The sequence below is a fragment of the Phyllostomus hastatus genome, unplaced genomic scaffold (genome assembly GCF_019186645.2).
Source record: "Phyllostomus hastatus isolate PE091 unplaced genomic scaffold, TTU_PhHast_1.1 phas_scaffold_46, whole genome shotgun sequence".
NCBI classification, from domain to species: Eukaryota; Metazoa; Chordata; class Mammalia; order Chiroptera; family Phyllostomidae; genus Phyllostomus; species Phyllostomus hastatus.
In genome coordinates this window covers 34,300,851-34,317,819 of record NW_025334032.1, presented here as the reverse complement: position 1 = coordinate 34,317,819, position 16,969 = coordinate 34,300,851, and the positions used below count along the sequence as shown (strand labels likewise).

Here is a 16,969-nt window from a genome sequence, read left to right as displayed (position 1 = left end):
GGTGTGGTATAACCTAAAGACAAAAGAAGTGGAAAAACAAAAACAAATCATCAAAATCTTATCCTGCATTTGGTATTCACAGTAATAATACTGGTATTGATGTGTTTTGACATTCAGTTTACATGTATTGAACATATAAACGAGTGTCTGAATGAATAAATGATTCCGACAAACATTTACTGAGTTCCTACAAGCACAGCTCAAAAACTAAGACTGCAGAGAACTTACATTGATTTAATTTAGAGTTTGCCATTAAAACCACAGTCTTCGAACTGCAGAAAAATTGGCAACACAGTGGCCCGCAGTCCGTAAGAGAGGTCCTGAGGAACTATTCCAGTGAGCTGCATCGGCATGCTCCGGGCTACGGAATCAGACCTTGTTCCCTCTGATCCTCCTCCTCGGGAGTCTCCTCCTCCTCTGGAGTCTCCTCATCCTTTCTTTGAGACTCTCTCTTCCACTGAGAGCATGCTCTGGCTTCGGCCAACTGCTCCAGGCACCCTTCTACCGGACTGATTTCCCAAAGAAAGTGCAAGAGTCATTCTGGCATCTTTGGCTGATATTGTCATTTTGAAGAAGAGTTAGTAGCTTTCAGAGAAATGGCTGACTTCAGGTCAGGGAAAAGAAATGTTCATAGTGAGCCCATGGAAACTATGTTTTGCCAGAAAGATACAGAAGCCAACTTAAAGAATTTCCTATTGATTAAAGACAGGACTTTTACCAAAAAGAATGATGATAGCAATGGATTGAAGCAATCGAACATACTTTTTAAAATGTATGCGTTCTTAGTAACACAAGAACAACTATAAAAACAAACAAATAACTGTTGACTATCAGAACCTTTGGAGAGTGCTTATGCATCAACTCCTATTGTGAAAATTGATAACAGTGGAAAAAAAATCAAGCATTTATCTCCTCTTTCCTGTATTACATTTCAATAAAACTAAACAGCTGATTTAGGAAAGTTCTTCATAGAATTCTGGCAGTAGGAAGTCGCATTTGCAACCCTTAATGAAATACTGGATAAGCATGATTTCAGGTGCTGTCAACTTGGTCCTACCTTAATGTCCTTAAAAGGAGGACAACTGGATGTCACTGCGGCCTTAAGTAATATATAGGGCAGCAGGCACTAATTGTGATGTTAGGAAACTTGCCAAAAGATTTCAACCTAAACCTTTTTTTTCAGCTTTACTGAGATAACTGACATGTAACATTGTGTAAGTTTATGGTATACAACACAGTTTGATAAAAACTGAATCTAACTCTAATCAAAACTTTAGATATAGCCACCAACAGAAGGAAATATGGGAAATAGAGAAAGGTCTTCAATGGCACCACAAGAATGCAATCAGGCGGAAACAGGATATGGGAGATCCCACACGAAAAATACCAATTCTTCAATAAATACATAGTAATATGTGTGCAACTTATAGTAATGCATTTACGTTTACGTGTATATGTATATGTGTATATAAATGTGTGTAGGGATGTGTGTGTGTATTAAGAGATGGGGAAAAATGGTACACCATTAAAAGAAACTTAGTAAGAGATACAGTATGCAAATGCAATAAATACACCTTGTTTTGAATCCTTATTCAAATAAACTACCACAAAAAGATTTGATTATTAAGACCCTGAGGAAATAAGATTAATATTAAAGAATTATCATTAATTTTGTTAGGCATGATTATGATGTAGATTGGATTGGAGTATGATAAAGAAAAAGTCCTTATCTGGTATCAGAAATTTAATGAAGAACTTGTGGGTAAAAATGACATATTGGATATTTTGTTTAAAATAATCATGACCCATAGCCATACTTCCTAAAAGTGAAGCTGGAGGAAGGGTATATGAAGCAAGTCATGCAAAGAGGTTCACCTTTTTGTATTTTTGACATTTTTGTAGTAGTTTTTCAAAAAAGGAAGGAAGAAAAAAAGAATCCTTTATCACATGACAGCAATACTAGCTACTTCATGGAGTTGTAGCAAGCATTACAATGCCTATAAACCCTTAACATGTATGTCACATATACTGTAAACATTCATTAATTTATGATTAGCAGAAAGTAAGCCACTATTTCCTTAAAATGACAGTAGAACACCAGGTCAAATAAAGCTAAACGTCTTTTTTTAACTATAATATTTCTCATGGGTATTTGGCTGTACAACCCTGACGGGATGTATTTCAAAGTCAAAAAGAGACTTTCGGTCAACATGGCAGCATAGCAATCAGAGCTCACCGCCTCATGCAACCATGTAAAAATTACAACTAAACTACAGAACCACCATCACTCAGAATCATGAAAACTCGGGTTAAACATAAGTCCGACAACTACAGAAATAAAGAAACCACATCCATTCAGGCTGGTAGGAGAAGAGGAGACATGGAACAGCCTGGTCCCACACCCACGTGTGGTGGATAAAAATCAGGAGGGACATCTCGGGAGCAAGGAGTCCCAGCCCCACACCAGGCCCCTCAGCCCAGGGTCCCAGTCTCAGGAAATAAGTCCCCATAACTTCTGGCTGCAAAAACCAGCGGGCATCGAGTCGCTGGAAGAAACTTCTGGAGTCCCAAGTAGTTCCTCTTAAAGAACCCGCACACAGACTTACTCAGACTCACTCCCTGTGAGCTCCAGTAACAGGGCAGCAGCCTGCAAGGCACCAGTGTCAGGGAAGGAACAAGTGTCTGGCATCAAGAGGAGATCGTGGGGACAGCTTTCTCCCAGACAGAGTGAGGGCAAAGGCCACTGTTCTGTTTCTGAGCTCGCCCCACACGGAGCCCCAGGGCTGGCGGGTCAAGGGCTTCCCAGACAAGGAAAAACTAAAGGAGTTCATCGTCACCAAACCATTATCATATGAAATGTTGCAGGGACTTATTTAAGAAACAGAACATAAACTATGAACAATAAAATGGCAATAAATACGTATTTATCAACAATTTCATCTAAAAAAACAAACTAAGCAAAGAAGAACAGAGACGGAATCATGGATACGGAGAAAGCCTTGACGGTTGCCAGGTGGGAGGGGGATTTGAGGGAGAAGGGGTGAAGAGGTGAGGGACTGAGAAGTACAGGCAGGCAGCCACAGCACGGCCATGGGGTGTAAAGCACGGCACAGGGAACGGAGGAGCCGAAGCACTTACACGAACGGCCAGTGGACATGAATGAAAGTGTGGGGACTGCCCGAGGGAGTGGGGGCTGCGGGGTGGAGGGGCAAAAGGGGGAAAATTGGGACAACTATAATAGAATAACCAGAAAAATATAATTTTTAAAAAGACAAAAAGAACTGTAAAATTTTTTAAATTGAATTTGGTAGTCTCATTAAGAAGAGCTTTACGAGTACTGTGAACTTTCAATGGGGATGGAAAAGATGCAATGTTTCCCAAAGCTGAGTGGCCACAACACATGTTTTTTTCATGGGCCATCTAAGAGATGTATTCCACAAAAATTGTGGAACCTTAAACTTGAATACTACAGACTTATTTCCCATAAAACTGAATAAAATTTGGCTGTATAAAATCAACTTCCTATTACTTTATGAGAACTTTAATCCATTTCTCTATGTACAAATGTCTGTCTACTAATGGAACAGTGGAAAGGTTTAAAGCAGGGCAAGATATTTTTTGAAATCTCAAGGGATAATGTACTAAGAAATAATTTTCACAAGACTGTAAGCCGCACAAGATAAAGGGCATCGTCATCCTAGTAATTATTATATCATTCCCGGCCCCTAGAAAGTCCCTGGACAAATACTAGTCAGTCAATAAATACAACCTGTAAGACATAAAACTGATAGATTAATATGAAGATCTGGTTTGTACTCACAAATAAAAGAGACAGTGAATATCAATGTTATTCTCCGAGTTTTTTACCTTAGTTCTGAGAGCTCTGGAAATGCATCAGGGACATCTGGCATCTTGTAACCGAAACCATTTTGGTTTATCTAGAGAGAGTTTGAAATGGTATTGAATTTCAGCCATCTTTTCGACTGATTCTGTTTTCATCATCACATCTTCATCTTCACACTGTACACTGCTCTTACTCTTCACTCTGCCTGCTTTCTTTACTGTATTTTTTTTTCAGTGTACCTTTATAGATATTGAGTTACTGGCTTTTTGGGGGGGGCAGGGGGTAGGGGTCACGTGAGTACCCTGTTCAGTCTCTTGGGCCAGTACAGGCTGTAATATAAATCTCAAGTCTCTCTGTGACAAGTGTGGCAAATTATCTGTGGATTTCATTGAAATATATTAATACATTTCTCTTAAATGAAAAGAATTACGTATCAAAGAACACTAAGCTGACAAAGTCTACAGAATTATAAAACTAAGCTCAATGGGACAGTAGGGTAGATAAGTAATAGCGTATCCATCATTTAAATATAGATGACTTTAAAACTGAAGACTAATGCCCCGGCTGGTGTGGCTCAGTGGACTGAGCACTAGCCTGTGAACCAAAAGGTTGCCAGTTCAATACCCAGTCAGGGCACATGCTTGGGTTGCAGGCGAGGTCCCGAGTTGGGAACACAGGCAACCAATTGATGTTTTTCTCCTTTCTCCCTTCCCCTTTACCTAAAAATAAACAAAATCTTTAAAAGTATCAGACTTTAAAACTGAAGACTCATGAAAAGTTCTCTGTCATTTTGTTTATGCTTCTAACTGTAGTTTGTGCATAATATTTATTAATACGATGACGAATGATTTTGGAAAGCAACGTCCATTTGGGTCTATATTCTAAATTACCACAAACACTAAAGTTGGGTGATATTCACTAAGGGTTAAAAATGAAGGTTTTAAATCCCTTTTTATATTAAATGCTAAATATCAGTCTTCACCCCAGTAACATCCCACATGACAAGTTACCAGCTTAATTAGGGACCACACAACATTTTACACTAATGGGACACTTGAGCAATCAGTATGCTGTTGCTACTCTACAATCTGCTTCTCCTACAGGATTGGATGGTTTCTTGAGCCTTTGCTAAGGCCTACATGACAGAACACCAGAGATCTTTTTATAGGCAGTTTTACAAACACATGGTCCAGTTTATGCCTCCATGCCTTTGTTAATGCTGCTGCCTCTTCACAGAGGTTATAATGCTTTATGTAACCACTTGTCATTCTGGCAAATCCATTACCATGTATCAGAACATAAATTCATTCACTTTCATCTGCCTCATTTTAACCGAGCACCTAATATCTGCACTGGGCAGGGTCTCACATTTTCCCTTCTTCTACCTTGGTCCCTGGGGGCACTGACCATTCCTTTAAATGCATCTTCACCATAACTCCAGACCATGTCTTCTACTCTATTGGATGTTTCTTATTTATAATTATTTCATTATATGTTGGTGACTTGCTGACTTTGTTAACTGAGTTGAAAATGTGATTAAATAATCTTTTGTGCCTAACTTAGTGGCTGGCACAAGGAGACATATAATAAATGTTTGTTAATTAAATTAGTGTCTCAAAGGTACAGACTTTAGCTAACTGAAGACACCAACCTGTGCTGCAGTGTCTGTGGTAGGAACGGGTAACGGCAGATTCGAAAGTACGCCAAATGAAGGAGCCGCAGGTTTGGCTGCTGTATGACTTGTCGTTGATGAAGAAACGGTGTCAGCAACAGATAAAGAGCTGACAGTCCTGTTAGCTTCTTGTGGGGGATACGGAGGAAGAAATGGAAAACCCTGAGAGGCATAAGGAGGCATCCCACCTGGGTTACTGTATAGGCTAAAGATAAAGAGAAACATCAGATTAGAGTTTAGGGGTAAATTTGTAAAATTATTCCTAAATTGTTCTAACAATGGTCATAAGTTATAGATGGAATACTTTTATACCAGGTAACACTAGTTATATAACCAAGTAAAATATTATATAAATTGATAAATTATGAACCACCCCCAATTTTTGGTTTCCATGAAAAAGAAACATGTTTTAGAAACATACAATTCAACTTTGCAAATTCCACTGGTATCAACTGATGTTTTCACAGAGAGAATGGTAACATTTAATCCTGAAAATTTACTCAAGTGGAGGGTGACCCAACATGATCGAAAGTTCAGAATGACTTTCTAAAACTTCTGAAGGGCACGTAAATGCACAGATGAGCTGCTAAAAATGTTACAATAGAAAAAACAAGATGCACACATAAAACAAGTGATTGCTGGAAAAAGAAGTACGGAAGTATGTACTTGGGATTTAATCAGAAAACAATGTTTATTTTTGTAAGATAATAATACGGGTTTTAGTTCAAGATGGTGATGTAGGAAGATCCTGAACACACTGAATCTTCGAGCTCCAAGCGGAACAATTTCCTCTGAAAGAAACCCTAAAAGCTAGCTCAGCGACAGCTACACCCCAGGTGACTAAGAAAAAGCACACACTGAAGTGGGCAGGAGAGGATGAGCTACGATCTCGCCATAAATCGCCCCGCGGCAGGGCGACCTGCAATGGGCAGGGAACTCAAAACCCACAATTTCTCCCCGAGGAGCAAAGGGTGGGAACCCTACACTGGGCTCAGCTTTTAAGACCAGCCCTGAAAGACGAGCCCCCTGGTCACCAGCTGTGAAAACCAGTGGGACTCGCGTCCACGAGCTCCCCAGGCTACAGCAAACTGAGAAACAGCTTTTCAAGGGCTCGCATCTGGTATACCCTGTTTTTGTGACTGCTGCTCAGGAGACGCCCTCTGACTGCCTGGCTCTGGGGGCCAGAGGAGCTGGGGGTCCTGGGCCCAGTGGGACGGCCACGGTCACAGAGATGGGTCTTGGCAGACTACCATCCCTGTGGCCCTGTGCAGACAGCAGAAAGAACCCCCCCTCCCCGCCGCGTCTTTCTATGAAAGAGGCCTGCCTGCTTGTGCAGGAGCTTTGGCCTGGCGGGCAGGTTCCAGGTCTGGTGCGCTTCCAGAGGCCGACAAAGGTGCTGTCGGGGACCACAGCTGGCGGCTGCCGTCTTTGCACGTTCCCCTTGCCTCTGCACAGCCCCCTCCAAGTCCCAGAAAGCAGCTTCCACATTCATCTGGAGCCTGACTTTTGAGACTGTCTCCGAGGGGACACCTCCAATCACCTGGATCTAGTGGCCAGGGCAACTGAAGCGTGTGTTGCACAGGACTGTATATATCTGCATAAGCTGAAGGTTCTGAAGCCATGAAGAAGTGCTTTATAGGTTACCGACATGGAAAGCTCTCCAAACCAGACCATTTAGTGGGTGCAGGTGTGTGTGTGGTGGTGGTGGTGGGGGGGGGGAGGCATGTTACCATTTGTGCAAAAAGTGAGGGAATAAAATACTGCACGAATGTATTTCTTTATATATGCATGAAATCTCTCTATATTTTGACTGCTATTCATGTTCGCATGAATTCTATACATTCACAGCCAAACAAACAACTTTGGACACCAATGAGAAGGAGAACTAAGTTGCAAGGGAAATAAAAGTGGCAGGGTGACTTTTTACCTCATACTCCTTTATACATTCTAAATTTTACTCTAAATGACTATATTATATTAAAAAATTAAGTTAAAATGTTTTCTAATGAGCTTGTTTATTTCAAAGAGGCTCTCATCTTTATCTTAAAAATTTACTTTTATCTATAGATATATAAGTGATATATATGTAGATATAACATAAGTTATTTAAAACAATATGATCAGCATGAGAAAATATCTGCACTTATCCTTGAATTACTCTCAATATTTCTGAACCAATTTGCTTTATTTTGACCTTGTAGCATAGATGTATCAAACCTGCTTTTCAGTAACGTGCACTTTATTGTAGAACTTATTTGGAACAACAAGTAACCCTGCTGGCTTCCACTTTCAGATAAAGTGAATGTGTTAATATCCAGCCCCATCCTGAGAGAAGACAGGAGATGCAGTTTTTAGATGAAGAATACTCGCGAGTGCGCGCTCTGGCAGCACAGACGCTAAAACTGGAATAATACAGAGAAGATTCGCACGGCTCCTGCGCAAGGATGATGAGCAAGTTGTGAAGCGTTCCATATTTTTTTTGAAAATGAAAAGATAAAGTGAACAAAAATATGAGGGAGGCCCATGACTCTCGGACACAGACACAAGAGGCGAAGATGAGGGCTGGGGCTGGTGTGGCCAGTGGACCTGATGATCTAGCTATGCAGATGTCCAGGCATTTTTGAAGATGCCTTGACTTGTGAGCAGGAAAAAGTTCTTTAAAGTTAAATAGGAGGACTGGGCAAAAAATTCAAGAAGTATTCTGGAAAGAAAGAAAAAAACACGACGTTGCACCGCCATGCAGCTCCAGAACATTACAGACAAAAACATGCTACAAAGATCAGAAATCTAAATGGCACTGGACATCTTAGCACCAACAGCTATATGTAAACAGTTCTGAGTGGGAAACCACATCAACTTAGATACTGACCTGTACCAATTACTAAGTATTTACAGATTTCCAAAAATGTCTCAAAACGTACAGGCCTCCAAATGTCCATGTTGTATCTTATAGAAATGTTCGCAGCATTATTACGGGTCCCATCTGCTCTTGCAGAACCACTCACCACTATCTTTCACTCCACCACTATCATGAGGAAAAGCCTGTTTTCCTCCCCTTGAACTTGGCTGAGATTTTGCAATTGTCCCAGAAAATCAAATGTAAGCAGAAGTGAAAGACTTCACGCAACTACTTCATTATGACTTTCTCATAGGTGTCTCCCAGGATGCTCACGCTAGAAAACCAGCCACTACGCTATGAGAAAGCCCAGGACACAGTGACCACGTCTAGTCACCCCAGCTGACATGGGCAGCCAAGGCCTCTGATAAGGGCCCACTCACAATAAGCAGAGGAGGCAAGGGCTTGCTCTGATGCCCCCTTCCTGAACTGAAGATTAGAGAGAACAACAAACATATTTATTATTTTCATTGTGTCCATAATTTTGTGGCTAATTTGTTACAAAGCCTTAGTAACAAGAAAAGATTTTAGCACCTGGAAGTGGAATGCCTCTATGAAAAAAAAAAAAAATTCTAAAACATGGGAGTGGCTTTGCGGCCAACCAGAGGTGAAAGCCAGATGTACCCTCAGGAGAGTGTAAAAGACTGTTAGGCAGGAAAACTGAAAAAGATCTAAGAAAACAAAACCAGTGGAAAATGCAACTAAAATTAACTCCAGAAAGAGCAAAACGCTGTAACAGGGAAATGTTAATTAAAATAAAGTATTTGGTTCAGAAACAGTAAATTTGTAGAGTCAAAGTAATAAAAACACCAAAAATAAATGTAAGTGAAAATCATGATATAATTTCACTGAGAGGATAAGGAGAAAGGAAGGTTTGTGAAAGATAACTATTACTAAAGCCCTCATTAATCACAAAAGGAAGTCAACAGGTAATATCTAAAATAATAGGATAAAGAGACAGCAGTATATATATATATATTATTGATTAAGATGAAGGTAAATATCAGAGAAGCAGATAAAAGAAGAACAACGTTGCCTCTGAAAAGTATAAATATGTTTTTGTGATGATGGGGATGTAGAAAACAGAAGTGTTTTTTAACATTATGTGGATTTTAAACTACATTCTGATTAATTTGATTAAACTAAAGATATACAAACATTTGTTATAAACATACTTACTATGGAAATGCTGTTGAAGTAGGAGCTAAAACTGGAGGATTCTTCCAAAACTCATCCAGCAGACTCTGAATGATTTTCCCGAGATCTGAGTGCATTGTAAACTGAAAACAACCGCAATATGGGATGATCAAAATCACTTTCAGAAAAAGATGACAGGGTCTCATTAGCATGACTTCACTCTAAAACTTAGTATTAAATCCATTTTTGCAAGTACAGAATTAAATAAAAAGCAAAGGATGTTGTGTCGAGTAAACATATTAGCAATCCACAACTTACAATTTTTTCTGATAAAATCAATACCATAAATCAGGTTAAAAGTCTATTTAATCAATGATGGAGCTGAAACATTCCCACACTTCACTATTTATAATAATTGGAAGGTTCAAAGGTAAATACTGAGAGTACATTGTTACGTCCCTCACGCTAATCAATCACACGTGTATCCTGAGAACTTCGGTTCACATCTGAGTTTTATCACTTCTTCCGAACAACTAGGGACGACCTACTGGGAACCGAAGTTCTAAGACCAACAGGTCTGCACCACTGAAAAACCACCTCCGAGTTGGTACTGTCACAGTGGAAACTTTTTTTAAATCACTGATTCCAGAATGAGATTTTAAGTGCATTTTAGATTTCTAAAATAGTTAGTAGAAAAGTAATACACCTGTTAATAAATATACCATAAACATACATTGTTTACTAATGGAGAGGTAACATATACTCCTTGTTTATCCATTAAATGATGTCGTATTGGTGGATAAACACTGATCACTGGTTTTTCCTGAGGAAATTGTGGAGGAAGCAATCTGGTAAAGGTAGAACAGATGAAAAACAAAAACAAAGACAACAAATGTTACATTATATAGTAAAAATCCTAAAACAAAGTTAGCTAAAGCAAATTAAATTTTCATACGTTCATTTGGATTAATTACTCATTAATAAGTGCTCTATTATGGTTGTTGAGATGACTGAAAATACGCAAAAGGATATACAAGTAATTCCATAGAGTAAAACCTTCTTAATGTGAAATACGGATACCCTGAATTATAGAATGTGTGTCACACTGTGACTGTTAACTGCTTTCACATACAATGCACCAAACTACACAAATCTCCACTGCAAATCAGAGCAGGCATTTTTTGTAGCAGATGGGCCATGTTAACCCACCTGCTTCATTACTGGACCACAGGTCTGGCCATATTATTTTTTTACCTGTGGTTTGCCTACTTTTGAAAGGCTGCCAAAAATTATTTCACTATCTATTGAATTTTTAAAGAGTAAATGGAAAGTACTAGAAACGAAACACTGTAGTTGTCATAATGCCTTACATCTTTATGGCTCTTTTCCAAACGTCCCAATGAACACATCTCTCCCGATTTTGAGGTCAATCACATGGTTTAAAATAAAACAGTAGATTTCAACACGAAAAGTGAAAATCCTTTTTTGAACAATTACAAATTTAAGATTAGGGAGCGAAGTCTTAAAAAATGGGATTTTAGGGGCTCTGAAACTGTTTTCCAAATCTCTAAAACTCGGAAGAATATGTCCCTTTAAATGGCCCCTCTGTTCCCCTGGTGGCCCAGAAAACTATTTATTGGCACAATGTGAAGAAGAAAGCTGGGTCCTCGATGGCTTCTCTTACTAAGCTGCACATAGGACATTTGAACAGAAATACAACTACTTAACTCATGGAGTTGAGTAGTAAAAAAGTTTTGGTAAAAAAGGCAATGAACGGCCCTGGGGGCCCAACCAATCTGGATTTGTGTCCTGGCTATGCGATCACTACTTACGTGTCTACAATTTGCCCTCATCTGCTACTGTGAGGACTCAAAAAGCTGCTATGTGTGAAGACAACACAGCACAATGCTTGGCACTGATACACAGTCGTGCTTTCGTCCACTCACTCCTCCAGGCCTTAGAAAGGCCCGGTGTGAGACCCCATGCTCAGCAATGAGGACGTGGAGAGGGATGAGCCATGGTTCCTGCCTCCCGGGCAGGCGCCTCCTCGCCTCACCCCACCCCTGGCTCTAAAAGGCTGCCACCCGATGCCATCTGCGGTCAGAAGGCAATTCTTTCAGACTGAAGACTAGTAACTGCACTTACGGTTGAATGGGAACTTCAGCAATCACTCTGTCCAACTCTCCTCTTTATAACTTAGTAACCTCGTAATTGTATTTTTAACTTGCAGTTGTTTTTTCTTTAACAGTAACCAGTAGATCAAATTCAGCCTTGAACATTCTGACTGACGCAGCTCATGTTTCTGAAAACCAGTATATTTTAAATTCCTTCACATGTAAAGCTGAATATACCTCGAATGGTTTTCCATGCATGATCCCTTTCATCGATTGTTATTATTATTCTTACTCTTTCAGCCTACCTCCAGCTAGGACTTTAGTACAAATTAATGAAACTGATCACAGTATTAACAAGTATTATTACACCTGTTTATCGCATTTCCTCTTTTATAGTTCTTTCTTACAGCAATACACAAAATGTTCATTTCACAATATTATGTAACTTTGATAAATTATAGTTAAAAAGGTTCACTTTAAAGAGCTTATTTCTAACAATAACTAAGAAACAAAACAACAAAAACACGTTTTTTAGTCATGTCACATAGAACAACAGGGTACAACTCTACTCACATATTAATGTTTATTGTCAGGTTGTTGACGGTGAAGGGCAACCTGTATTCCACATCTTTCTGAATCTCAGCTATACTGTGGGAGGAAATGCACCTGAGGTTATGAAGCCATTCATACTGAAGACAAATGTTAAATGCTTTTAGAGACTACCAAAACTGTTCTTAACTTGAATCAGACTCTAGATGGCCCATATAACTTGTATTTTGAGGGGAAAATGATCACAGAAAGGTTTATCAAATAAGAGGTGATAATATTCTGAAACACCCAGCTGCGTGAGTGTGGGGTGGAGGGACAGATGTTGAGGCAAAGAGCAAAGAGGCCAAGAATAACCCTTGTTGGGCTGACTTACTGTCACTTTCTCCAATTCATTATTAGCAGAAGCAATCGTGAACCCTCTGGTTAACACAGGTCAGCACGACATCCGGGTTCTGACTACGACCCTGACGCCAGCCAGCTGTACTTAAAAGTCTGGATGAGCAGTCTCCCGCGGTCTCAGGATGGAGACTGCTGGCTATTTCCAAGACCAGATTACCCCCCTTCTTCCAAAGACAGGCCCGCTTTTATTCTGAACAGCAATGCTCTAGTCTTTCTTGCAGCTGGTTGTTGCCATAGACTTAAGTGCCAGCCGATAAGATAGAGAAAAGCTGAAGCTGGGAACTAGAATTTCCAGAAGAGCACCTTAAAGGGGAACGAGAATCTGGTGAGGGTCTATTTGCCCTTCCTTCCTGGACCTGACAGCTGGACCTCAGACCGAGGCTCTATGGAGGCACCGGTGGCCCTGAGAACGAAGGCAGGCACCAGGGGAACTGAGCAGACAGAAAGAAGCAGCGTGGTCCTTGATGACTTGGAAATGTTAAACTGAGTTTCTTTTCCTGTGGGAGAAAAACTCTTATTGTGAGTAAGTCACTGTTTTGGGGGTCTTTGTTACTAGCAGCTAAACATAATTGCCAATTACTCTAAGTCCCTTATATTTTAACATTCTACACTCAGAATTTTATTTTATTAATTAGAAGGCACACATTATTACAATTATAATTTGCCAACCAAATATGGGGAGGCTCCCATGGAGTTCTAACCAACATTCATAACATTTCCAAAGGGAAAAATGGTAAATAGTATTAATGAGTCATGATTGAAAGTTTAATATTCAAATGGACATAAACTTATTCAAGAATGAATACCTTTAAAGAGGTCTAGCATTTAACATTAGTAACTTTTTGTTGTTTTGGTTGCTTCAACTAATAGCTGTAGAAAACCTCCTTTTCTTCATTTTTTGAACTACTACATTTTTTGGCCTTTTGATAAAAACCTAGCCTCTACAATATATAAATTTTAGGTAGTATGAAAGGTTCAAAAGTGTTGAGACAGAGTTTTAGAGAAATTGTAGATGTTGATAAGCTTTCTCCCCTGACATCCACCGAATGGGGCCACGACCAAAGAGAAGAAACAAGTAACAAGAGACTCAAGATGAGAGCCAACATTGGAATTTAACAAAAATTTTATGAACGCTTCTCTCTGGGGATCAGGTCTGGACAGGGATACTGACAGCATCCTCAATTGCACGAATACCGTGTCATCGACACCGTTTTTACTAACACCCTAACTCACCATCATATTCCTCCGCCACCCTCTCCCCTCAACAAAGCTGGCCTAACATCCTCAAGTTTGTTTCTCTGGGTCTTCGCTTCCTTCTGAAGGTTCCTGTGTCAGGTATAATTTACATGACAAAAATCTGTGTGCTTTTCTCTTGTGAATCTGTCAGTTTAATTTTCAGACCCAGCCAGAGTCTCTAAGTGTCTAGGAAAACTTTGTCCTCCCCTATATTAGCTGCATTAGACAAAATGGAGATATTTGTTCTACTTATGTAATCCAAGAATCATTCCCTTAATATTCATCACAAATGTGATTTTGAAGTTCTTGCTATTTTTAATAACTTTTAAAAAACTTACTTTTAAAAGAATTCAGTCTCATTGAAAAAGAACAAGCAAAGAGAATGTCAACATGAGAAATGCCCAAACCTTCACAAAATGTTGTAAGAACTTACTTGAGCACAGACTGATGGCAGTTACTGGAAAGCAAGATCTCAGATGCTGGGACATGACAGTTTTGTAGCTTGACTTATGCATTTGAAATTAAGGAGGGAACACAAGGGAGATTACACGGAAGTGGGAGAAAGCCAGGTGGGGACTGGATTACAGACAGTTAAGGTTATGTGCTCTCTTGAGGGGGGTTATACTTATTTCAAAGGTGTGTTAACCTCAAATATGAAAATAATGGATAGGTCTTGCTTAAGGCAAAGATAAGCCTTTTACTAAACAGTTATATAGGTCCAGGGCATGACTACATATGATGACCTGTCCAGTTAGGGATTTATGATCAGACTACCCTGTGGGGTTAGTTTCATAGAACCCCTTTTTCACCCACAAGAATATAAATGTCATTCAGGATCTCATATCCCCAAAGTAACCACTGCCAACACATTGGTATACAACCTTCTAATCATCTTTCTGTATTCACAGTCTTATTTAAAACAAAAATATAATTCTACCACATATACAGTTTGGTGACTTGCTCCTTTCCCACAGTAATTTATTGTAATTACCTTTCTAAATCAGTAAGTGTAATTTTACAGTATCTTTTTAAAATTTTTAAAAATATTATTAGCATAACAGTCTAGTATATTGTTCAACCTATTGTCTACTTTTAGAAATTTAGATTGTTTCCGATTTCTGTAGAAGGCATTATTAACAGGCAGCAGGGGAGAGGAAGCTGTGGCTGGAGTTCACTAGCAATGGAGAAATGACTGCCTATATGGTAACTTTTTTTTTTAAAGGTAGGTACTGACTGAGACCACGAAGGGGAAATTAGCTAGAGAGCACTGGAGCTGTTGAGATACTATTTAGGAAACTTTTTTCTTAAATGGTAGCATGCTTTATTGTGTTATATACTCCACAATTATAACTTTTAATCACTGGTTATAAATGGACTATATGATTTAATGTATCAAATCAAAACAGGACTTAACAAATTAAAACAGTCACTTAATAACAGGACCGTTTGGTATATATAATTTTAAAGTTTTCTATGAGCTCAATATCCACTTTTAGAGTCAAAATGTTGACATTTTGTAGATTTCTATAGCTTCAATAGGCTAAGGCATAGCAGATTCTTGGATCTTTTTATTGCAACAAGGAGACTTCCTTCCATGAGGAAGTTTTAATCTCAGATACCTATAGCGGTCAGCTAATGCACGTGAATGAACTAATGCACGTGAATGAAGGCAGCTGCTTGCAGTACAGCAGGGAGCTGACTGCAGACTGGTAACAGGGAGAAGAGGCTGCCCGCCCATAAAAGGAACAGCTCCTCTTCAGCTCTAGGCTAATGTTGCTATGTGGAAACAGCTGCCAAATCTTTCCAGATCTTTCTAGTTTAAAAGAAATGTTGGAGAGGGGAAGGGCCATATCGGCATCTCTGTACCTGCTGCTCAATTTTGCTGTGAATCTGAAATTGCTCTATACAGTAAAGACTTTAAAAAAAATTGGAAGTTTGGAAACTTGAATGAAAAAAAATCTCAAATTATAAATGTTGACAATGGTACTCAGGGATTTGCAGCAAAAGAAAATCTCTAAACAACTTTTAAAGACTATGAAGATTGGCACTAGTGTTTTAAAAATATAAACTAAAAATAACTGCAATGTACTATCTACCATGTGCCAAATGATATTCTAGATTCTTTATGTGTGCTATATTTCACATTCTTTAGAAGGGGCACATTGCCTTTGTGTAGAAACTCTCTGGAAGGGACTTGTTTTCTGGATGGAAAGTCACAAGTAGTCCTGCCAGAGACACATGAGCTATAGGTAGACTTGTGAAGGATTCCTGACCAACAAGCTAGGGCTAAGAGGCAATGAGCATGCAGGCTAAGAGGCAAAGGTTATGGGCACACTGATTCTATGCAGTGGGGAAAGGAATGTAATTTGTCATTTGCTTACTATGTGCCAGACACAGTAACACCTGATTACACATATTAAGTATCACTTGTCCTGCATGACAGGAATCACGATTCCTAAATTCTATAGAAGGAGGCTCAGAAAAGTTGAGTAGCTTGCCAAGTGGTCCTATTGCTGGAACATAGTATATGTTCGAGCCAGAACTGGAATCCGTGACAGTCTGGTTACAAAGTTTTCATTCACCTGAAGTCAAGCTGCTTTTCCCAGGTCAATAATTTTTGCTTACTTCCACTTATGTTGCTCCAATTGATTGTCTTTTATCTCTAATAGAATGTTCACATCAAGAGACTCTAGGAACCAGCAGACTTTTGAAGTTGTCAGGGCAGTAAGAATTCAAACAGTCAGTCCTCTCACTAAGGTTATGGGTTATGTGAACATCCAAGTTTGCACTGCCAGTTAATGACACATCAGTGTCTCCTGACTTTAGGTACAGGGCTTCTTCCATTAAAACTATTAGTCATACCAGTGGAAGGAAAAAGAAAAAAGAAAAAGCAATTCTGGTAAGTGTAATTCCTGAATTAGATTTTCTTAATGAAAATGAAAGTAGCACCAGAATCACTATGTATTTGATTGTTAAAATGAATGCAGAAGTCCTTCACTTGAGATAGCTGATATCCCAAAGCAAAAGGTAATAAAAATGATTACCACTTATATAACTTTGAATTTACATATTTAATTACAGGTAATAATTACCATTTACAACATAGCTATGGTTTTAGAACT

At 39.2% G+C, this 16,969-nt stretch overlaps 1 protein-coding gene and 1 non-coding gene across 4 annotated transcripts in view; one reads left to right on the top strand and one right to left on the bottom strand.

Annotated features, from left to right (window-relative positions):
* VPS37A (VPS37A subunit of ESCRT-I) overlaps positions 1-16,969 on the bottom strand; it is a 29,124-nt gene that overhangs the window by 8,110 nt on the left and 4,045 nt on the right. For 2 of the 3 annotated variants that reach the window (XM_045821191.1, XM_045821190.1), the window contains exons 2-6: positions 12,237-12,311; positions 10,283-10,397; positions 9,592-9,692; positions 5,496-5,721; positions 3,868-3,938 (exon numbers count right to left, since the gene is read on the bottom strand). In XM_045821191.1, coding sequence (XP_045677147.1) covers positions 3,868-3,938; positions 5,496-5,721; positions 9,592-9,692; positions 10,283-10,397; positions 12,237-12,311 — 588 coding nt within the window. The remainder of the gene's footprint in view (positions 1-3,867; positions 3,939-5,495; positions 5,722-9,591; positions 9,693-10,282; positions 10,398-12,236; positions 12,312-16,969) is intronic. The other variant, XM_045821192.1, reaches the window with a different exon arrangement.
* LOC123807836 lies at positions 7,893-7,994 on the top strand. Its single transcript, XR_006783713.1, has one exon. It is a non-coding gene; the product is annotated as a U6 spliceosomal RNA (small nuclear RNA).